Source organism: Procambarus clarkii, chromosome 73 (genome assembly GCF_040958095.1).
Source record: "Procambarus clarkii isolate CNS0578487 chromosome 73, FALCON_Pclarkii_2.0, whole genome shotgun sequence".
Classification (NCBI taxonomy): Eukaryota; Metazoa; Arthropoda; class Malacostraca; order Decapoda; family Cambaridae; genus Procambarus; species Procambarus clarkii.
The window spans coordinates 19,055,269-19,079,272 of NC_091222.1; the positions used below are offsets into that span (position 1 = coordinate 19,055,269).

Here is a 24,004-nt window from a genome sequence, read left to right on the forward strand (position 1 = left end):
ATTGATACTTTTAATATCCAATTAATATCCCCTATGTTATGCTCATTCATCCACTACGATTAGAAAATCCCTGTGTCCTATTTGCCTTATTACGAACATTCATGAATTAATCCATTCATGCATTCATGCCAGTGTGATTTGGTATCCAATTTAGGGAGATTGACAGCCCTAAATTGTGTGCTTCTTGTCATATATGTTGGATTTCTATAATGAGTTGTATATTATTTCTGTACTGGCTGGATAACAATGCACAATAATTGATAACAATTGATAATAATGGATAACATTAAGGAACCAACGCGTGAAAAAATTATTTTAGACTTAGTGTTACGCAAATTAATAACATCGAAATAGGAAATGAGCTAGGGAACAGTGATCACAATGAAATCAGATTTAACATAGAATGTAATAGAATTGTAGAAGAAAATTCTGTACCAGATTTTTTAAAAACTGATTTTAATGGCCTAAGGAATGTTTTTGAAAAAGTTTGGAAAGTCCTAGGCGTTGATGGGGGGGGGGGGACCGGAATTGGAGCGATACATGAACTCAGCAATGGGTGGTGTGAAAAGGGATTTTGATGTGGATTCAACATATAACTTATTATAAAATATTTTAAGCAAATGGCAGGAACGTAGAAATATAAATTAAATAGATCGAATGAGAATGACCGGAAATGTATAACAAAGGATCTGAAGAACCTTACAAGCAAAAAGGGAGCTTCGTTCAAAAGGTTTAAGAATAGGGGGAAGTCAGTGTAGAACAGGAATTCGTTTAACTCGTAGGCAATGTTAAAAAAAGAGGTAAAGAGTGCAAAAAAGAAACTATGAAGTTTTCATGGCAGGGCAAGCAAAGACAAATCCTAAAGTTTTTTTTTCAGCTATATCGAACAAGTATTATGGAAAAATAGGTCCAGTAAAAACTGAGACAGGTCAGATAACTGATAATGGCAAAGAGATGAGTAGAATTTTGAATCAATATTTTATTTCTGTACATACTAAAGAGGACATTATGCCTCCAGTTGAATAGGTCCATGTGGGTAGAGAAAAGGACAGGTTGACTAGTATAGCTTTTACCAGGATGAATGTTATTAAATAAATAGTGAAACTCCTTTTTTGGGGAAAGGCTTCAGGAGTCAACCTCGAGGAAAAATCCGGAGTTGGAGCCCCTAAGGCAGTTAGTTGTTGACGTCGACCTCGTTCTGGCAGCTCCTGCGACGTTGCTGGAACCATGTGTATTGGCATTTGCCTTTCTATTGGATAATTTCAGGAACGTGGAGAGGGGGGACCTGCTGCATGGGTAACAGATTCTCCTCCATACCTACCCACCCAGGCTATTGACTCCATAGTCAATAGACTGAAAAATGCCTACTACTAGTGAAACTCAAGCCAAACAAATCCCCAGGGCCTGACGAAGTGCTTGCCAGAGTGCTTAAGGAATGCAAAGAGGAGCATTGCGAACCATTATCTACCATATTTAATAGATCATTAGAGTCAGGCAGAGTGCCAGAGCCGTAGAAGGTTGCTAATGTATTACCAATTTTTAAGGGAGGAGATCACTTGTGTCAAAGTGTCAATAATCAATAGACTATAATATATAGTCTAACTATATAGAATAACTATAGACTATAAACAATAAACAAACTATAAACGATAGTGTGATCCTATCGGCTAATTAGCTTAATGTCTTTTGAGAAAGTTAATTGAATTGCAAATACCATTCATCTTCATCTTGAAAAATATAAATTATTAAATGATCCACAACATGGTTTTGCAATTTGCAGTTAATGTTTTTAAAGATAGCAAACAAATTGCTATCATTTTATTCCAGCATAGTTGACCAGTTGATTATAGTAAAGTTTGAGATGTTGAGTAACTTGACTTTAGCAAAGCTTTTGATACAGTGCCACATGAAATACTGATTAAAAAGAAAGAGGTTCACAGTATTGGGGGTTCTATTAAGTTGGATCACAGCATGGCTATACCAAAGGAAATAAAGTAATTATAATTGGAGTTATTTTTGTCAGAGTGGGAAATTGTTGTAAGTGGAGTACCTCAAGACTTTGGTCTGGGACCTCTATTATTCATAATATATATAAATGATTTAGATTTAGGTTTGAGCAGCAATATTTGCAAATTTGCCGATGAATAAAAAAATCTGGATTTTTTATTCATCGGCAAAATAAACACGGAAGAAGATTCACTATCACTTCATGACGATCTACACTGCGTTTGAAGTGGTCAAAAGACTGATAGATGCAGTTTACTGCAGACAAATGTAGTTTTTTAATGTTAGTTTAGTTAAGTTTTAATGTTAGGTAGTGATGATAGAGTTACAAGATACGAGTTAAATGGTAATAAACTGCAACCAATATATGACGGCTGTAATAAACAGTAATAAACTGCGACCAGTATATAACGGCTATAGTTAAGACAAGATACTATGGAGAATTCATTTAGTTATTAAAGTTTATCCGTTCCAGGTGGCTTGCCATGCGTTCTAACCACTTGACATAATATACTAAATAAAGCCATTTATAATAAATATAGTCTATATTTGAGTATATAGCATAATATTATATAACAGATATAGAACACTTGATGTCCATAATTAACGGAGTCTGTTAGCCTGGAATACCCTTATGTCCCCCTGAACCTCACCAACAAATCCAACATGCTGAAGATCCAACGAGTACAAAACAAGGCACTTCGCTTTGCGGAGGGCCCGAGTTTGATGGACAGGGTAAGAACTGACCAAATCCATGAGACGCTCAACATGAAGCCAATGAACATCAGGCTCAGCTACCTGGCCAGAAGACAGCTGTACCGAATGAAGAACATGTATGTCCCAGACCCCGAATATCCCTATGTAGCAGAAAACACCACCAGAGGCTACGAGATCCACGAACCACCACACAGAACCAGAAGAATCACTCTCCTATAAAAAGTGATCAGACACATCCATGATGAGGCCTTCCCAAGACCTCAAATACTAAGCGGCCTGCCAGACGACCCAGATGAGTGGCCCATCCCGGACCCGTTCTGCACCAAATGAAGAATAAAGAAAAAAAAATAAATAAATAAAGAAAAAATAAATAAATAAAAAAATAAAAAATAAAAAAATATAAATAAATAAAACTCCTACAAAAAAAAAAAATACAAAACCAAAAAACCGTTTGTCGTGGCATCAAAAGTGTAACTACCCTGATGTTGCTAAGATTAACCTCCTTCAGCCAGCTCCATCGGCTCTAGTGCTTTAGGACACCAACAAGGTCACAAACACTAGCCCCCCAGCCAATGTACTGACAACCCAACATAACACAAACGCAAACAAACATACACAAATGTCAACCCATGGTGGACAGGCCACCGAACTTTCAAACCTCTCTCTCTACACCCGCATCCTCTTCCTGAATTTCAACTCCCCATCCCTCTACTTCCCCCATCCTTTCCATTCCCTATGGACATCAAAGCTAAAGGAGTCTCTTCTCTCACGCTCCAGGGGATGCGTCGCTAAGAAATGGTTTTGACTGTCTTTTATCAACAATGTGAAGGAGACCTTGGGTTTATTTGTGATTTAATTATATTCAATCCTGGAGAATCATTTTTTATCTATTTTGGTCTCCTGACCATTTTGGTTTTAAAAATTATTGGATATAAATTTTATTGGGATAGAGAAATTAGGTGACGTAGGAACATTTCAATAGTTAAGACCTCATTTCAGTACTTCGGGAGCCGGTCGGTCGAGCGGACAGCACGCTGGCCTTGTGATCCTGGGTTCGATCCCTGGCACCGGTGTTAACAATGGGCAGAGTTTCTTTCACCCTATGCCCCTGTTACCTAGCAGTAAAATAGGTACCTGGGTGTTAGTCAGCTATCACGGGCTGACTCCTGGGGGTGGAGGCCTGGTCGAGGACCAGGCCGCGGGGACACTAAAGCCCCGAAATCATCTCAAGATAATTGTAACCATTTACAATAGCCATTTTGTATGGCTAACTATTGCAAATCAATGTTAGTAGTAATTGGTGTCAGAGTTTCCGATAATTGATTTAGGAATTGGTTCATAATGATAAAAAAATGTTTGGCTTATTTTTATTACGAAAGAATATAAAGTAATACATGACCTCAGAAAATTTCACTTCACCAACTGAGTCCTCTGAGTTAAATTACCTAATTTCCAATATTCATTGAAGACTCCATTATGGCAGAGAACCTAATTGTTTTGCCTGCCTTCATGAGGCAAAAGGGATTCAATTTATTACATCTCTCAAATTAATAAGATGAAAAACAACAAAATTAGACAGCAGATAAAATGTCAGTTGTAAGTGGACACGTAATTAATGCTGGAAGTTAGTAGTGAGCAGCAAGACTGGCACACTGGGTCTCCTCGAGTGTTACAACAACTCCTCGAGTGTTGCAACAGTAATCATGCCACGCTGGGTCCCCACGATACAAGAGGGAAGGAGGCAGCAGTAACAATGCCACGCTGGTTCCCCCACGAGTTTATACAAGGGGGAAAGAGGCCTCAGTAGCAATGCCACACTGGTTACTACGGTTCCTCATCATCTTGATGTAGCCTTCATCACCCAGAGTTGTGCCCCAAGAGTTCTTCACCAGCCAGTAGTCAGTTCCGTCCTCCGTAGTGCCATAACCCACAACCAGAACACCGTGGCCAAGATTCGTTGAACTACATTCTGGCTCGTCATAAACACCTGTAATATATATATTCATCCTTCAATAATACAATATTTAACAAATTATTTGTTCAGAAACTCATAATTCCTACAAAATAAATAAGATTCCGAATTTAAAGGCATTATATTAAATGGAAGAATAAATACTGTTACAACGTGGGAATTGTCGATATGGTGAGTGAGACGCGCCACCCCATTGAAATGATTGTGTGTATACGACATGACACTTTCTGGTAGAAAACATGATGAATACTTAACGCACTATGAGAAAGAAAGTATGATTCAAAGACTTTAGAAAACACAGCAGATCTAAGAAAGACCTGAGAATCGTTGAACAATAAAGGTCTCATACAATAAAAACAATTTATATACACACATGATGCACATTTCACGTTTATATGAGCATGCAGAAATATACTGATCACCTTCAGTAAAATGTGATCTATGTATACATTTACAATAAAAAAAACTTACCATGATGGTAAAACTGGATTGACCCGTGTGAGGCATCAATGGCAACAGATACTGGTCCAACTGTGGCAACAGCTTTCTTCAGTGCATCTTCACTTCCCTCGCGAATATGAACAAAGCCAGTCACTTTAGCACCAGATTCTTGTTGTTTATATTGACACTTCCCTTCCTAATAGAGTAAGGTTACAATATTATTATGTACAAAAATATGAAAAACACATATGTACATTATATATAAATGTGTAATATTTGCTTATATTATAGGCAAATGCTTATTATTCTATCTGTTAAAAAGTTTAAAACCAGTTTTAAATATGTAAAATATAATTATCATTAAATGTGTATTTACCTTGATATATGGATAAAAATCTTCAGTGTCAATCACAAAAAAGCAAATATTACGAACTCTGTTGACCAAACCACACACAGACTGCAATATTTGCAGACTCCTCATCAGCAAATATTACAAACTACTCACTGTTTAAAAGTTCAAGACCACATCCCAGGTAAAATATAATTATCATGAAACGTGTATTTACCTTCTTCTTGTAAGGATAAGAATCTTCAGTGTCAATCCCACCATTGTCCTCAATGTACTTGAAGGCAGCGGTCATCAGTCCACCGTCACAGCCACCATTGCCGTACTTGGTGGAACAGTCAATCAAGTTCTGCTCAGAAAGGCTCACCAGCTTACCCGTCTGGCGGAAGTGTTGACCTTCCAGTGACCCGGTCTGTGGACCACACAAACATTACTTTGTAAAACATCATCAAAACTTGTAAGTTCTTTATATGATCATTATTAATATATGAGAAAATGTTAATATTTGCTCATATATCAATATTTTTATATAATAATAATAAAACCATTACAAATGAACTTCCAAGATGTCATTAATGTTCTATATTAATAACTATAAATAGGAATCATTAGATTAAGAATTACATTACAAACAAAATAAGTTAGATGATAATACTCACAGCTGAGAAGGCCCAGCATGATCCACATTTTCCTTGGTCCTTTACTGGGGTGACTGCTCCCTTCTTTCTCCAGTCAACAGTCTTGGGAAGGATAACATCATCTTCCGGCTCAATGTATGTGGAACCATTGTACATGCTGTTTAATCTGTATCTTTCGGTGTGGTTCGTATGGAAACCTGCCATTGTTGACAAAAACTCCGTCTGAAGCTGCAAGAAATATTACATCACGTAAGTCACTGGGCAATAAGGGTTATTTAACAAATGAGTTTTGTTCTGAGTGGAATCAAGATGCAGACAATACACAATGAGAAACCATTAACGTGATGCATCAACCAAAAAAATCAGTAGGAACCATGAGAAGAGGTTCGAATCCTCTGAAAACCAGATGATTCAGTTTAATCCCAGGTTGCAATGATTTTGACCATGTTCCGGTGCCTAGAGCGTGCTTGTGAGGATCCATCGCATAGGATACAATCCCCTTCATTGAGGATTCTATCTTCAATCCTACTGATTTTTTCATGCAAATGTTTACTCGTTAGAGGTTCATCCTACTTACCATGTCACCAAACTTGTTCATCCTGAGCCTGTATGACTTGTGTCCTGTTGCATACAGCTTATTGTGTGCAGCAATCTTGAGTCTATTTTCCATATAGATGTTCATGCGGAACGAGTCTTCAACATCAGTGGCGTATTTCTTGTCATGTTCAATCTAAAAAAATATTTTTTGATTATTACACTATTTCTTCTCCCAATCTCGGGAGGCAAGATAAATGATTTTAAGAATATATGAAGTTAAATATATGAAGATGTAATACAGTTGTTACAAGCACAATAATTTTTCAGATAAATACATCAGCAACGGCTTTTAATGACATAAACAATGACAAGAAGTTGGCAAGGAACGCTTTAGTTCACCACTAGTAGCATCCATCACACCTGACTTTACTGACTGCACTCAATAAATCTCTTCACCGACCTCGACACTGAAGTGACCAGTGATACCAGCGAATCAAATATAACTTCTTTTTTTGCAAGAATAGTCTTTACATGAAACCTGGTACGCTATCATATTGTTCGCTCATTAATTTTTAACCTAATGTAAAATGATGGCAACTGTTACACTATTATCCCCTAAAACATGTTAAAGCTTTCTTCTTAAAGAACTCTTAAAAATAATTAATGTTGGTAACGTTCTTACCTTAAATGTCTCCCACTCTTCCTGCACAACAGAAGAGTAAGGTACTGCAGACATTGCGGCAAGAGCGGCCACCAACACTGATGCTGCCAAGTACTTCATCTAGTGGGAAAGAAAAAATAAGTATCATAATAGTAACAATTTCAATAATAATTAACATCACTTTAGTCTCATAACAGACTGATGCGACTGTAACACGTTGGAAATGACAGATAAATTTTCAAAGACTTTCACAAGTGAATAGTAATTTTCACAAGTGAATAGTAATCTAGAACCAAAAATATTAATAATTTTTTTCAACAGAAGCACGTTTTCTAATTTTCGATTTTGTTTTGAATGCAATTTGATGTTAAACAATTGTAATTATTATTATAATTGCTATGATATAGACCATAAATCAGTATAATAATTTAAATGTGAGAACATAAATCCCATTAATGATATATCTGGGAACATGTTAATACTCAATCCTCCACTTACCTTGCCTGGAATTCTGGCCGACGTTGATTGAATGACTAACACTGCTGCTCGATAATGACAAACATATACACTTAGTGAGGACGCGCAGGCGGGGCAGAGGTGAGATGGATGAGGGTCAGAGGTGAGCAACTGAAAAGTGGTGTTTCTCGCTCTATGAAACCATCCCAGAATTTATTGCTCTCGTGGCGTTAGTTTTGCCGCTGTACTTTGAATACGTTCTAATTTATCAATATATTTTTTCTCAATATGGAATGTAATATTCTTGTACAGGATGGTACAATATGTAGTGGGTATACTCTTTAGTTGTACGCTGTTAAATGGTTTACTAGTGACTGTAGTAGAGAATGGTTCACTAATGAATGGTACACTAGTGAATGGTACCCAAGTGAATGGTACCCAATTGTATGGTATACTGTAGAATAGTACAATAGTGAAAGGTACCCAAGTGAATGGTACCCAATTGAATGGTACACTGTAGAAGAGTACACTAGTGAATGTGCAGGGAATGATTTTCTCAGTTCCAACCAAGAAACAAAAAATAATAGCGGTACCCAGTAAAGGCAAAATATTGGTGGTACCCAGTGAAGGAAAAATAAAAGTGACACCCAGATAAAGAAAAATAATATATTAACACTAATATAAGTATATAATAGCGGTTCCCACTAATAAAAGTGTAACGTCTATTGTGGGAAAGTTACATAAATCGATAATTGCAAATACAACTCGTCTTCATCTATAAAAACATAAATTAATAAATGATTAGCAACATGGTTTTACTAATTACCGTTCATGTTTAAAAAATTTGCTATCATTTTATTCCAGCACAGTCGAGGCAGTTGATAGTGGTAAGTGGTTGATAGTAGTGATGTTGTGTACCTTAACTTTAGCAAAGTTTTTGATACAGTGCCACATGAAAGACTGATTAAAAAGATAGAGACTCATGGTGTTGGGGTGCTATATTAAGTTGGAATAGGGTAAAGCTATACCAAAGGAAACAGAGAGTTAAGTTTCCACTCACCAGAAAGGGAAAATGTTATAAGTGGAGTGCCTCAAGGATCTGTCCTGGGACCTCTGTTGTATATAATATATATATAAATGATTTAGATTCAGATTTGAGTAGCAACATTTGCAAATTTGCCGATAATACGAAAATCGGTAGGGAAATTAATTCGGAGGAGGACTCACTATAAATTCAAGTTGATCTAGATAGGGTTTTGAAATGGTCAAAGGATTGGCAAATGCAGTTTAATGCTGATAAATGTAAAGTTCTGAGGCTAGGTAATGATGATAGAGTTACAAGATACGAGCTAGATGGTGTTGAGATTGCGAAGTCGGATTGCGAAAGGGATCTGGGAGTTATGATTAGTAAGAATTTAAAACAAAAGGATCAATGCATGAATGTTCGTAATAAGGCAAATCGGACACTTGGATTTATTAATCGAAGCGTTAGTAACAAGACACCTGGTGTGGTTCTCAAGCTATATCTTAGGCCCCATTTAGATTATGCAGTTCAGTTCAGAACTTAACAATATGCCTTCAGCCGAACAAGTCTATGTGGGTGGGGACGAGGACAGGTTGACGAGTTTAGCAGTTACCAGGGAGGATGTTCTTAAACAAATAGTAAAACTCAAACCAAACAAATCCCCAGGGCCGGATGAAGTGTTTGCTAGGGTGCTTAAAGAATGCAAAGAGGAGCTTTGTGACCCACTGTCAACCATATTTAATAAATCAATAGAGTCAGGCAGAGTGCCAGAGTTTTGGAAAGTTGCTAATGTGATACCAGTTTTTAAGAAAGGAGATAGATCACTTGCGTCTAACTATCGACCAATTAGCCTAACGTCTATTGTGGGAAAGTTACTCGAATCTATAATAGCAAATAAAATTCGTCTTCATCTTGAAAAACATAAATTAATAATTGAGTCGCAACATGGTTTTATAAATGGCCGTTCATGTTTAACAAATTTGTTATCTTTTTATTCTAGCATTGTTGAGGCAGTTGATAGTGGTAAGGATTGCGATGTTGTATACCTTGACTTTAGCAAAGCTTTTGATACAGTGCCACATGAAAGACTGATTAAAAAAATAGAGTCTCATGGTATTGGGGGTGCTATATTAAGCTGGATTAGGGCATGGCTATACCAAAGGAAACAGAGAGTTAGTATAAATGGAATCAAGTCAGAGTGGGAAAATGTTGTAAGTGGAGTGCCTCAAGGCTCTGTCCTGGGACCTCTGTTGTTTATAATATATATAAATGATTTAGATTCAGGTTTGAGTAGCAACATTTGCAAATTTGCCGATGATACGAAAATCGGTAGGGAAATTAATTCGGAGGAGGACTCACTATCACTTCAAGTTGATCTAGATAGGGTTTTGAAATGGTCAAAGGATTGGCAGATGCAGTTTAATGCTGATAAATGTAAAGTTCTGAGGTTAGGTAATGATGATAGAGTTACAAGATACGAGCTAGATGGTGTTGTGATTGCGAAGTCGGATTGCGAAAGGGATCTGGGAGTTATGATTAGTAAGAATTTAAAACAAAAGGATCAATGCATAAATGTTCGTAATAAGGCAAATCGGACACTTGGATTTATTAATCGCAGCGTTAGTAACAAGACACCTGGTGTGGTTCTCAAGCTATATCTTGCTCTAGTTAGGCCCCATTTAGATTATGCAGTTCAGTTTTGGTCGCCATATTATAGAATGGATATAAATTCACTTGAACGTGTCCAGCGTAGGATGACTAAGTTAATTCCCCAAATTAGAAATCTTTCATATGAAGAAAGATTAACAAAGCTTAAGTTGCATTCACTGGAAAGGCGAAGAGTTAGGGGTGACATGATAGAGGTTTACAAGTGGATGAATGGACATAACCGGGGGGATATTAATAGGGTATTAAAAGTATCAACACAGGACAGAACACGAAACAATGGGTATAAATTGGATAAGTTTAGATTTAGGAAAGACTTGGGTAAATACTGGTTCAGTAACAGGGCTGTTGATTTGTGGAACCAATTGCCGCGTAACATTGTGGAGGTGGGGTCCCTCGATTGTTTCAAACACGGGTTGGACAAGTATATGAGTGGGATTGGGTGGTTATAGAATAGGAGCTGCCTCGTATGGGCCAATAGGCCTTCTGCAGTTACCTTTGTTCTTATGTTCTTATGTTCTTATGTTTTGGTCGCCATATTACAGAATGGATATAAATTCACTTGAACGTGTCCAGCGTAGAATGACTAAGTTAATTCCCCAAATTAGAAATCTTTCATAAGAAAGATTAACAAAGCTTAAGTTGCATTCACTGGAAAGGCGAAGATTTAGGTGTGACATGATAGAGGTTTACAAGTGGGTGAATGGACGTAACAAAGGGGATATTAATAGGGTATTAAAAGTATCAACACAAGACAGAACACGAAACAATGGGTATAAATTGGATAAGTTTAGATTTAGGAAAGACTTGGGTAAATACTGGTTCAGTAACAGGGTTGCTGATTTGTGGAACCAATTACCGCGTAATGTGCTGGAGGTGGGGTCCCTCGATTGTTTCAAGCGCGGGTTGGACAAGTATATGAGTGGGATTGGGTTGTTATAAATAAGAGCTGCCTCGTATGGGCCAATAGGCCTTCTGCAGTTGCCTTTGTTCTTATGTTTGCATTTGATTTGCAATATCTTTCCAGCCGGCAATTGACACCAATTGCCCTCGACATCCATTCATTTCCCACTCCCTTTCTTGGAAGAATGCCACATATGATCGGGATTCCTCCCTTGCTCCTAACTAATTCAATGGCTGTCCTGAATCTAATTTACACACAACTTAATTGACACAATTATGTTGTGTCCACTAACATCGTCCACCATTATGTTGTTTCCACTACGGTGAAAATGTCAGTGTACTCCTTAATCATGACTCCACATCCTGGCTTTCCGTCCTTTGTTACCGAGCCATCACAACAAACATCGAAAGTTTTAATTTAGGTATTTTTCTACTTATAAATCATACATTACTTTCATCTATCCAGACTCGTATATACTTTCTTCCTTTTACAAGGGGAGCAATGTTCATATCACACGCTAATGAAATACATACTTAAGAATATTAGAACAAAGGAAACTGCAGAAGGTCTATTGGCCCATACGAGGCAGCTGCTATTTATATCCACCCAATCCTACTCAGATACATATCCAACCCACGTTTGAAACAATCCAGGGACCCCACTTCCACCACGTTGAGCGGTAATTGGTTCCACAAATCAACAAGCCTGTTACCGAACCAATATTTACCCCAAGTCTTTCCTAAATCTAAACTTATCCAATTTATACCCATTGTTTCGTGATCTGTCTTGTGTTGATACTTTTAATACCTTATTAATATCCTTTGTTATATCTATTCATCCACTTGTAAACCTCTATCGTGTCACGTCTAACTTCGCCTTTACAGTGAATGCAATATCAGCTTCCTTAATCTTTCTTCATATAAAAAATTTCTAATCTGGGGAATTAACTTTGTCATCTTACGCTGGACACGTTCAAGTGAATTTATATCCATTCTATAGCACGGCATAATCTAAATGGGGCCTAATTAGAGCAAGATATAAGAACATAGGAAAGAAGGTAAATGCAGAAGGCCTATTGGCCCTACGAGGCAGCTTCCATTTATAACCACCCAATCCCACTCATATACATGTCCTACCCACGCTTGAAACAATCGAGGGACCCTACTTCCACCACGTTACGCGGTAATTAGTTCCACAAATCAACAACCCTGTTACCGAACTAGTATTTACCCAAGTCTTTCCTAAATCTAAACTTATCCGATTTATATCCATTGTTTCGTGTTCTGTCTTGTATTGATACTTTTAATATCCAATTAATATCCCCTATGTTATGCTCATTCATCCACTACGATTAGAAAATCCCTGTGTCCTATTTGCCTTATTACGAACATTCATGAATTAATCCATTCATGCATTCATGCCAGTGTGATTTGGTATCCAATTTAGGGAGATTGACAGCCCTAAATTGTGTGCTTCTTGTCATATATGTTGGATTTCTATAATGAGTTGTATATTATTTCTGTACTGGCTGGATAACAATGCACAATAATTGATAACAATTGATAATAATGGATAACATTAAGGAACCAACGCGTGAAAAAATTATTTTAGACTTAGTGTTACGCAAATTAATAACATCGAAATAGGAAATGAGCTAGGGAACAGTGATCACAATGAAATCATAAGAACATACATAAGAACATAAGAACAAAGGTAACTGCAGAAGGCCTATTGGCCCATACGAGGCAGCTCCTATTCTATAACCACCCAATCCCACTCATATACTTGTCCAACCCGTGCTTGAAACAATCGAGGGACCCCACCTCCACAATGTTACGCGGCAATTGGTTCCACAAATCAACAACCCTGTTACTGAACCAGTATTTACCCAAGTCTTTCCTAAATCTAAACTTATCCAATTTATACCCATTGTTTCGTGTTCTGTCCTGTGTTGATACTTTTAATACCCTACCAATATCCCCCCGGTTATGTCCATTCATCCACTTGTAAACCTCTATCATGTCACCCCTAACTCTTCGCCTTTCCAGTGAATGCAACTTAAGCTTTGTTAATCTTTCTTCATATGAAAGATTTCTAATTTGGGGAATTAACTTAGTCATCCTACGCTGGACACGTTCAAGTGAATTTATATCCATTCTATAATATGGCGACCAAAACTGAACTGCATAATCTAAATGGGGCCTAACTAGAGCAAGATATAGCTTGAGAACCACACCAGGTGTCTTGTTACTAACGCTGCGATTAATAAATCCAAGTGTCCGATTTGCCTTATTACGAACATTTATGCATTGATCCTTTTGTTTTAAATTCTTACTAATCATAACTCCCAGATCCCTTTCGCAATCCGACTTCGCAATCACAACACCATCTAGCTCGTATCTTGTAACTCTATCATCATTACCTAACCTCAGAACTTTACATTTATCAGCATTAAACTGCATCTGCCAATCCTTTGACCATTTCAAAACCCTATCTAGATCAACTTGAAGTGATAGTGAGTCCTCCTCCGAATTAATTTCCCTACCGATTTTCGTATCATCGGCAAATTTGCAAATGTTGCTACTCAAACCTGAATCTAAATCATTTATATATATTATAAACAACAGAGGTCCCAGGACAGAGCCTTGAGGCACTCCACTTACAACATTTTCCCACTCTGACTTGATTCCATTTATACTAACTCTCTGTTTCCTTTGGTATAGCCATGCCCTAATCCAGCTTAATATAGCACCCCCAATACCATGAGACTCTATTTTTTTAATCAGTCTTTCATGTGGCACTGTATCAAAAGCTTTGCTAAAGTCAAGGTATACAACATCGCAATCCTTACCACTATCAACTGCCTCAACAATGCTAGAATAAAAAGATAACAAATTTGTTAAACATGAACGGCCATTTATAAAACCATGTTGCGACTCAATTATTAATTTATGTTTTTCAAGATGAAGACGAATTTTATTTGCTATTATAGATCAGATTTAACTATTTATTTGCTATTATAAATCAGATTTAACATAGAATGTAATAGAATTGTAGAAGAAAATTCTGTACCAGATTTTTTAAAAACTGATTTTAATGGCCTAAGGAATGTTTTTGAAAAAGTTTGGAAAGTCCTAGGCGTTGAAGGGGGGGGGGGGGGGGACCGGAATTGGAGCGATACATGAACTCAGCAATGGGTGGTGTGAAAAGGGATTTTGATGTGGATTCATTATAAAATATTTTAAGCAAATGGCAGGAACGTAGAAATATAAATTAAATAGATCGAATGAGAATGACCGGAAATGTATAACAAAGGATCTGAAGAACCTTACAAGCAAAAAGGGAGCTTCGTTCAAAAGGTTTAAGAATAGGGGGAAGTCAGTGTAGAACAGGAATTCGTTTAACTCGTAGGCAATGTTAAAAAAAGAGGTAAAGAGTGCAAAAAAGAAACTATGAAGTTTTCATGGCAGGGCAAGCAAAGACAAATCCTAAAGTTTTTTTTTCAGCTATATCGAACAAGTATTATGGAAAAATAGGTCCAGTAAAAACTGAGACAGGTCAGATAACTGATAATGGCAAAGAGATGAGTAGAATTTTGAATCAATATTTTATTTCTGTACATACTAAAGAGGACATTATGCCTCCAGTTGAATAGGTCCATGTGGGTAGAGAAAAGGACAGGTTGACTAGTATAGCTTTTACCAGGATGAATGTTATTAAATAAATAGTGAAACTCCTTTTTTGGGGAAAGGCTTCAGGAGTCAACCTCGAGGAAAAATCCGGAGTTGGAGCCCCTAAGGCAGTTAGTTGTTGACGTCGACCTCGTTCTGGCAGCTCCTGCGACGTTGCTGGAACCATGTGTATTGGCATTTGCCTTTCTATTGGATAATTTCAGGAACGTGGAGAGGGGGGACCTGCTGCATGGGTAACAGATTCTCCTCCATACCTACCCACCCAGGCTATTGACTCCATAGTCAATAGACTGAAAAATGCCTACTACTAGTGAAACTCAAGCCAAACAAATCCCCAGGGCCTGACGAAGTGCTTGCCAGAGTGCTTAAGGAATGCAAAGAGGAGCATTGCGAACCATTATCTACCATATTTAATAGATCATTAGAGTCAGGCAGAGTGCCAGAGCCGTAGAAGGTTGCTAATGTATTACCAATTTTTAAGGGAGGAGATCACTTGTGTCAAAGTGTCAATAATCAATAGACTATAATATATAGTCTAACTATATAGAATAACTATAGACTATAGACAATAAACAAACTATAAACGATAGTGTGATCCTATCGGCTAATTAGCTTAATGTCTTTTGAGAAAGTTAATTGAATTGCAAATACCATTCATCTTCATCTTGAAAAATATAAATTATTAAATGATCCACAACATGGTTTTGCAATTTGCAGTTAATGTTTTTAAAGATAGCAAACAAATTGCTATCATTTTATTCCAGCATAGTTGACCAGTTGATTATAGTAAAGTTTGAGATGTTGAGTAACTTGACTTTAGCAAAGCTTTTGATACAGTGCCACATGAAATACTGATTAAAAAGAAAGAGGTTCACAGTATTGGGGGTTCTATTAAGTTGGATCACAGCATGGCTATACCAAAGGAAATAAAGTAATTATAATTGGAGTTATTTTTGTCAGAGTGGGAAATTGTTGTAAGTGGAGTACCTCAAGACTTTGGTCTGGGACCTCTATTATTCATAATATATATAAATGATTTAGATTTAGGTTTGAGCAGCAATATTTGCAAATTTGCCGATGAATAAAAAAATCTGGATTTTTTATTCATCGGCAAAATAAACACGGAAGAAGATTCACTATCACTTCATGACGATCTACACTGCGTTTGAAGTGGTCAAAAGACTGGTAGATGCAGTTTACTGCAGACAAATGTAGTTTTTTAATGTTAGTTTAGTTAAGTTTTAATGTTAGGTAGTGATGATAGAGTTACAAGATACGAGTTAAATGGTAATAAACTGCAACCAATATATGACGGCTGTAATAAACAGTAATAAACTGCGACCAGTATATAACGGCTATAGTTAAGACAAGATACTATGGAGAATTCATTTAGTTATTAAAGTTTATCCGTTCCAGGTGGCTTGCCATGCGTTCTAACCACTTGACATAATATACTAAATAAAGCCATTTATAATAAATATAGTCTATATTTGAGTATATAGCATAATATTATATAACAGATATAGAACACTTGATGTCCATAATTAACGGAGTCTGTTAGCCTGGAATACCCTTATGTCCCCCTGAACCTCACCAACAAATCCAACATGCTGAAGATCCAACGAGTACAAAACAAGGCACTTCGCTTTGCGGAGGGCCCGAGTTTGATGGACAGGGTAAGAACTGACCAAATCCATGAGACGCTCAACATGAAGCCAATGAACATCAGGCTCAGCTACCTGGCCAGAAGACAGCTGTACCGAATGAAGAACATGTATGTCCCAGACCCCGAATATCCCTATGTAGCAGAAAACACCACCAGAGGCTACGAGATCCACGAACCACCACACAGAACCAGAAGAATCACTCTCCTACAAAAAGTGATCAGACACATCCATGATGAGGCCTTCCCAAGACCTCAAATACTAAGCGGCAAGCCAGACGACCCAGATGAGTGGCCCATCCCGGACCCGTTCTGCACCAAATGAAGAATAAAGAAAAAAAAATAAATAAATAAAGAAAAAATAAATAAATAAAAAAATAAAAAATAAAAAAATATAAAATATAAATAAATAAAACTCCTACAAAAAAAAAAAATACAAAACCAAAAAACCGTTTGTCGTGGCATCAAAAGTGTAACTACCCTGATGTTGCTAAGATTAACCTCCTTCAGCCAGCTCCATCGGCTCTAGTGCTTTAGGACACCAACAAGGTCACAAACACTAGCCCCCCAGCCAATGTACTGACAACCCAACATAACACAAACGCAAACAAACATACACAAATGTCAACCCATGGTGGACAGGCCACCGAACTTTCAAACCTCTCTCTCTACACCCGCATCCTCTTCCTGAATTTCAACTCCCCATCCCTCTACTTCCCCCATCCTTTCCAATCCCTATGGACATCAAAGCTAAAGGAGTCTCTTCTCTCACGCTCCAGGGGATGCGTCGCTAAGAAATGGTTTTGACTGTCTTTTATCAACAATGTGAAGGAGACCTTGGGTTTATTTGTGATTTAATTATATTCAATCCTGGAGAATCATTTTTTATCTATTTTGGTCTCCTGACCATTTTGGTTTTTAAAATTATTGGATATAAATTTTATTGGGATAGAGAAATTAGGTGACGTAGGAACATTTCAATAGTTAAGACCTCATTTCAGTACTTCGGGAGCCGGTCGGTCGAGCGGACAGCACGCTGGCCTTGTGATCCTGGGTTCGATCCCTGGCACCGGTGTTAACAATGGGCAGAGTTTCTTTCACCCTATGCCCCTGTTACCTAGCAGTAAAATAGGTACCTGGGTGTTAGTCAGCTATCACGGGCTGACTCCTGGGGGTGGAGGCCTGGTCGAGGACCAGGCCGCGGGGACACTAAAGCCCCGAAATCATCTCAAGATAATTGTAACCATTTACAATAGCCATTTTGTATGGCTAACTATTGCAAATCAATGTTAGTAGTAATTGGTGTCAGAGTTTCCGATAATTGATTTAGGAATTGGTTCATAATGATAAAAAAATGTTTGGCTTATTTTTATTACGAAAGAATATAAAGTAATACATGACCTCAGAAAATTTCACTTCACCAACTGAGTCCTCTGAGTTAAATTACCTAATTTCCTATATTCATTGAAGACTCCATTATGGCAGAGAACCTAATTGTTTTGCCTGCCTTCATGAGGCAAAAGGGATTCAATTTATTACATCTCTCAAATTAATAAGATGAAAAACAACAAAATTAGACAGCAGATAAAATGTCAGTTGTAAGTGGACACGTAATTAATGCTGGAAGTTAGTAGTGAGCAGCAAGACTGGCACACTGGGTCTCCTCGAGTGTTACAACAACTCCTCGAGTGTTGCAACAGTAATCATGCCACGCTGGGTCCCCACGATACAAGAGGGAAGGAGGCAGCAGTAACAATGCCACGCTGGTTCCCCCACGAGTTTATACAAGGGGGAAAGAGGCCTCAGTAGCAATGCCACACTGGTTACTACGGTTCCTCATCATCTTGATGTAGCCTTCATCACCCAGAGTTGTGCCCCAAGAGTTCTTCACCAGCCAGTAGTCAGTTCCGTCCTCCGTAGTGCCATAACCCACAACCAGAACACCGTGGCCAAGATTCGTTGAACTACATTCTGGCTCGTCATAAACACCTGTAATATATATATTCATCCTTCAATAATACAATATTTAACAAATTATTTGTTCAGAAACTCATAATTCCTACAAAATAAATAAGATTCCGAATTTAAAGGCATTATATTAAATGGAAGAATAAATACTGTTACAACGTGGGAATTGTCGATATGGTGAGTGAGACGCGCCACCCCATTGAAATGATTGTGTGTATACGACATGACACTTTCTGGTAGAAAACATGATGAATACTTAACGCACTATGAGAAAGAAAGTATGATTCAAAGACTTTAGAAAACACAGCAGATCTAAGAAAGACCTGAGAATCGTTGAACAATAAAGGTCTCATACAATAAAAACAATTTATATACACACATGATGCACATTTCACGTTTATATGAGCATGCAGAAATATACTGATCACCTTCAGTAAAATGTGATCTATGTATACATTTACAATAAAAAAAACTTACCATGATGGTAAAACTGGATTGACCCGTGTGAGGCATCAATGGCAACAGATACTGGTCCAACTGTGGCAACAGCTTTCTTCAGTGCATCTTCACTTCCCTCGCGAATATGAACAAAGCCAGTCACTTTAGCACCAGATTCTTGTTGTTTATATTGACACTTCCCTTCCTAATAGAGTAAGGTTACAATATTATTATGTACAAAAATATGAAAAACACATATGTACATTATATATAAATGTGTAATATTTGCTTATATTATAGGCAAATGCTTATTATTCTATCTGTTAAAAAGTTTAAAACCAGTTTTAAATATGTAAAATATAATTATCATTAAATGTGTATTTACCTTGATATATGGATAAAAATCTTCAGTGTCAATCACAAAAAAGCAAATATTACGAACTCTGTTGACCAAACCACACACAGACTGCAATATTTGCAGACTCCTCATCAGCAAATATTACAAACTACTCACTGTTTAAAAGTTCAAGACCACATCCCAGGTAAAATATAATTATCATGAAACGTGTATTTACCTTCTTCTTGTAAGGATAAGAATCTTCAGTGTCAATCCCACCATTGTCCTCAATGTACTTGAAGGCAGCGGTCATCAGTCCACCGTCACAGCCACCATTGCCGTACTTGGTGGAACAGTCAATCAAGTTCTGCTCAGAAAGGCTCACCAGCTTACCCGTCTGGCGGAAGTGTTGACCTTCCAGTGACCCGGTCTGTGGACCACACAAACATTACTTTGTAAAACATCATCAAAACTTGTAAGTTCTTTATATGATCATTATTAATATATGAGAAAATGTTAATATTTGCTCATATATCAATATTTTTATATAATAATAATAAAACCATTACAAATGAACTTCCAAGATGTCATTAATGTTCTATATTAATAACTATAAATAGGAATCATTAGATTAAGAATTACATTACAAACAAAATAAGTTAGATGATAATACTCACAGCTGAGAAGGCCCAGCATGATCCACATTTTCCTTGGTCCTTTACTGGGGTGACTGCTCCCTTCTTTCTCCAGTCAACAGTCTTGGGAAGGATAACATCATCTTCCGGCTCAATGTATGTGGAACCATTGTACATGCTGTTTAATCTGTATCTTTCGGTGTGGTTCGTATGGAAACCTGCCATTGTTGACAAAAACTCCGTCTGAAGCTGCAAGAAATATTACATCACGTAAGTCACTGGGCAATAAGGGTTATTTAACAAATGAGTTTTGTTCTGAGTGGAATCAAGATGCAGACAATACACAATGAGAAACCATTAACGTGATGCATCAACCAAAAAAATCAGTAGGAACCATGAGGAGAGGTTCGAATCCTCTGAAAACCAGATGATTCAGTTTAATCCCAGGTTGCAATGATTTTGACCATGTTCCGGTGCCTAGAGCGTGCTTGTGAGGATCCATCGCATAGGATACAATCCCCTTCATTGAGGATTCTATCTTCAATCCTACTGATTTTTTCATGCAAATGTTTACTCGTTAGAGGTTCATCCTACTTACCATGTCACCAAACTTGTTCATCCTGAGCCTGTATGACTTGTGTCCTGTTGCATACAGCTTATTGTGTGCAGCAATCTTGAGTCTATTTTCCATATAGATGTTCATGCGGAACGAGTCTTCAACATCAGTGGCGTATTTCTTGTCATGTTCAATCTAAAAAAATATTTTTTGATTATTACACTATTTCTTCTCCCAATCTCGGGAGGCAAGAAAAATGATTTTAAGAATATATGAAGATGTAATACAGTTGTTACAAGCACAATAATTTTTCAGATAAATACATCAGCAACGGCTTTTAATGACATAAACAATGACAAGAAGTTGGCAAGGAACGCTTTAGTTCACCACTAGTAGCATCCATCACACCTGACTTTACTGACTGCACTCAATAAATCTCTTCACCGACCTCGACACTGAAGTGACCAGTGATACCAGCGAATCAAATATAACTTCTTTTTTTGCAAGAATAGTCTTTACATGAAACCTGGTACGCTATCATATTGTTCGCTCATTAATTTTTAACCTAATGTAAAATGATGGCAACTGTTACACTATTATCCCCTAAAACATGTTAAAGCTTTCTTCTTAAAGAACTCTTAAAAATAATTAATGTTGGTAACGTTCTTACCTTAAATGTCTCCCACTCTTCCTGCACAACAGAAGAGTAAGGTACTGCAGATATTGCGGCAAGAGCGGCCACCAACACTGATGCTGCCAAGTACTTCATCTAATGGGAAAGAAAAAATAAGTATCATAATAGTAACAATTTCAATAATAATTAACATCACTTTAGTCTCATAACAGACTGATGCGACTGTAACACGTTGGAAATGACAGATAAATTTTCAAAGACTTTCACAAGTGAATAGTAATTTTCACAAGTGAATAGTAATCTAGAACCAAAAATATTAATATTTTTTTTCAACAGAAGCACGTTTTCTAATTTTCGATTTTGTTTTGAATGCAATTTGATGTTAAACAATTGTAATTATTATTATAATTGCTATGATATAGACCATAAATCAGTATAATAATTTAAATGTGAGAACGTAAATCCCATTAATGATATATCTGGGAACATGTTAATACTCAATCCTCCACTTACCTTGCCTGGAATTCTGGCCGACGTTGATTGAATGACTAACACTGCTGCTCGATAATGACAAACATATACACTTAGTGAGGACGCGCAGGCGGGGCAGAGGTGAGATGGATGAGGGTCAGAGGTGAGCAACTGAAAAGTGGTGTTTCTCGCTCTATGAAACCATCCCAGAATTTATTGCTCTCGTGGCGTTAGTTTTGCCGCTGTACTTTGAATACGTTCTAATTTATCAATATATTTTTTCTCAATATGGAATGTAATATTCTTGTACAGGATGGTACAATATGTAGTGGGTATACTCTTTAGTTGTACGCTGTTAAATGGTTTACTAGTGACTGTAGTAGAGAATGGTTCACTAATTGGTACACTAGTGAATGTACAAGAGAATGGTTCACTAATGAATGGTACACTAGTGAATGGTACCCAAGTGAATGGTACCCAATTGTATGGTATACTGTAGAATAGTACAATAGTGAAAGGTACCCAAGTGAATGGTACCCAATTGAATGGTACACTGTAGAAGAGTACACTAGTGAATGTGCAGGGAATGATTTTCTCAGTTCCAACCAAGAAACAAAAAATAATAGCGGTACCCAGTAAAGGCAAAATATTGGTGGTACCCAGTGAAGGAAAAATAAAAGTGACACCCAGATAAAGAAAAATAATATATTAACACTAATATAAGTATATAATAGCGGTTCCCACTAATAAAAGTGTAACGTCTATTGTGGGAAAGTTACATAAATCGATAATTGCAAATACAACTCGTCTTCATCTATAAAAACAAATTAATAAATGATTAGCAACATGGTTTTACTAATTACCGTTCATGTTTAAAAAATTTGCTATCATTTTATTCCAGCACAGTCGAGGCAGTTGATAGTGGTAAGTGGTTGATAGTAGTGATGTTGTGTACCTTAACTTTAGCAAAGTTTTTGATACAGTGCCACATGAAAGACTGATTAAAAAGATAGAGACTCATGGTGTTGGGGTGCTATATTAAGTTGGAATAGGGTAAAGCTATACCAAAGGAAACAGAGAGTTAAGTTTCCACTCACCAGAAAGGGAAAATGTTATAAGTGGAGTGCCTCAAGGATCTGTCCTGGGACCTCTGTTGTATATAATATATATATAAATGATTTAGATTCAGATTTGAGTAGCAACATTTGCAAATTTGCCGATAATACGAAAATCAGTAGGGAAATTAATTCGGAGGAGGACTCACTATAAATTCAAGTTGATCTAGATAGGGTTTTGAAATGGTCAAAGGATTGGCAAATGCAGTTTAATGCTGATAAATGTAAAGTTCTGAGGCTAGGTAATGATGATAGAGTTACAAGATACGAGCTAGATGGTGTTGAGATTGCGAAGTCGGATTGCGAAAGGGATCTGGGAGTTATGATTAGTAAGAATTTAAAACAAAAGGATCAATGCATGAATGTTCGTAATAAGGCAAATCGGACACTTGGATTTATTAATCGAAGCGTTAGTAACAAGACACCTGGTGTGGTTCTCAAGCTATATCTTAGGCCCCATTTAGATTATGCAGTTCAGTTTTGGTCGCCATATTACAGAATGGATATAAATTCACTTGAACGTGTCCAGCGTAGAATGACTAAGTTAATTCCCCAAATTAGAAATCTTTCATATGAAGAAAGATTAACAAAGCTTAAGTTGCATTCACTGGAAAGGCGAAGATTTAGGTGTGACATGATAGAGGTTTACAAGTGGGTGAATGGACGTAACAAAGGGGATATTAATAGGGTATTAAAAGTATCAACACAAGACAGAACACGAAACAATGGGTATAAATTGGATAAGTTTAGATTTAGGAAAGACTTGGGTAAATACTGGTTCAGTAACAGGGTTGCTGATTTGTGGAACCAATTACCGCGTAATGTGCTGGAGGTGGGGTCCCTCGATTGTTTCAAGCGCGGGTTGGACAAGTATATGAGTGGGATTGGGTTGTTATAAATAGGAGCTGCCTCGTATGGGCCAATAGGCCTTCTGCAGTTGCCTTTGTTCTTATGTTTGCATTTGATTTGCAATATCTTTCCAGCCGGCAATTGACACCAATTGCCCTCGACATCCATTCATTTCCCACTCCCTTTCTTGGAAGAATGCCACATATGATCGGGATTCCTCCCTTGCTCCTAACTAGTTCAATGGCTGTCCTGAATCTAATTTACACAAAACTTAATTGACA

At 37.2% G+C, this 24,004-nt stretch overlaps 2 protein-coding genes across 2 annotated transcripts; both read right to left on the bottom strand.

Moving 5' to 3' along the window:
- Window positions 1–4,399: 4,399 nt before the first annotated feature.
- LOC123774093 (procathepsin L-like) lies at window positions 4,400–7,436 on the bottom strand. The gene is made up of 6 exons (XM_045768225.2): window positions 7,338–7,436; window positions 6,696–6,848; window positions 6,140–6,346; window positions 5,701–5,892; window positions 5,165–5,330; window positions 4,400–4,708 (listed from the first exon to the last, which is right to left on the bottom strand). Exons 1-6 carry the CDS (start codon window positions 7,434–7,436, stop codon window positions 4,500–4,502), a joined length of 1,026 nt encoding a protein of 341 aa, XP_045624181.2. The 3' UTR covers window positions 4,400–4,499.
- Window positions 7,437–18,400: 10,964 nt separating this feature from the next.
- LOC138356592 (procathepsin L-like) lies at window positions 18,401–21,423 on the bottom strand. Its single transcript, XM_069312779.1, has 6 exons — window positions 21,325–21,423; window positions 20,697–20,849; window positions 20,141–20,347; window positions 19,702–19,893; window positions 19,166–19,331; window positions 18,401–18,709 (listed from the first exon to the last, which is right to left on the bottom strand). Exons 1-6 carry the CDS (start codon window positions 21,421–21,423, stop codon window positions 18,501–18,503), a joined length of 1,026 nt encoding a protein of 341 aa, XP_069168880.1. The 3' UTR covers window positions 18,401–18,500.
- Between the last annotated feature and the right edge of the window lie 2,581 nt (window positions 21,424–24,004).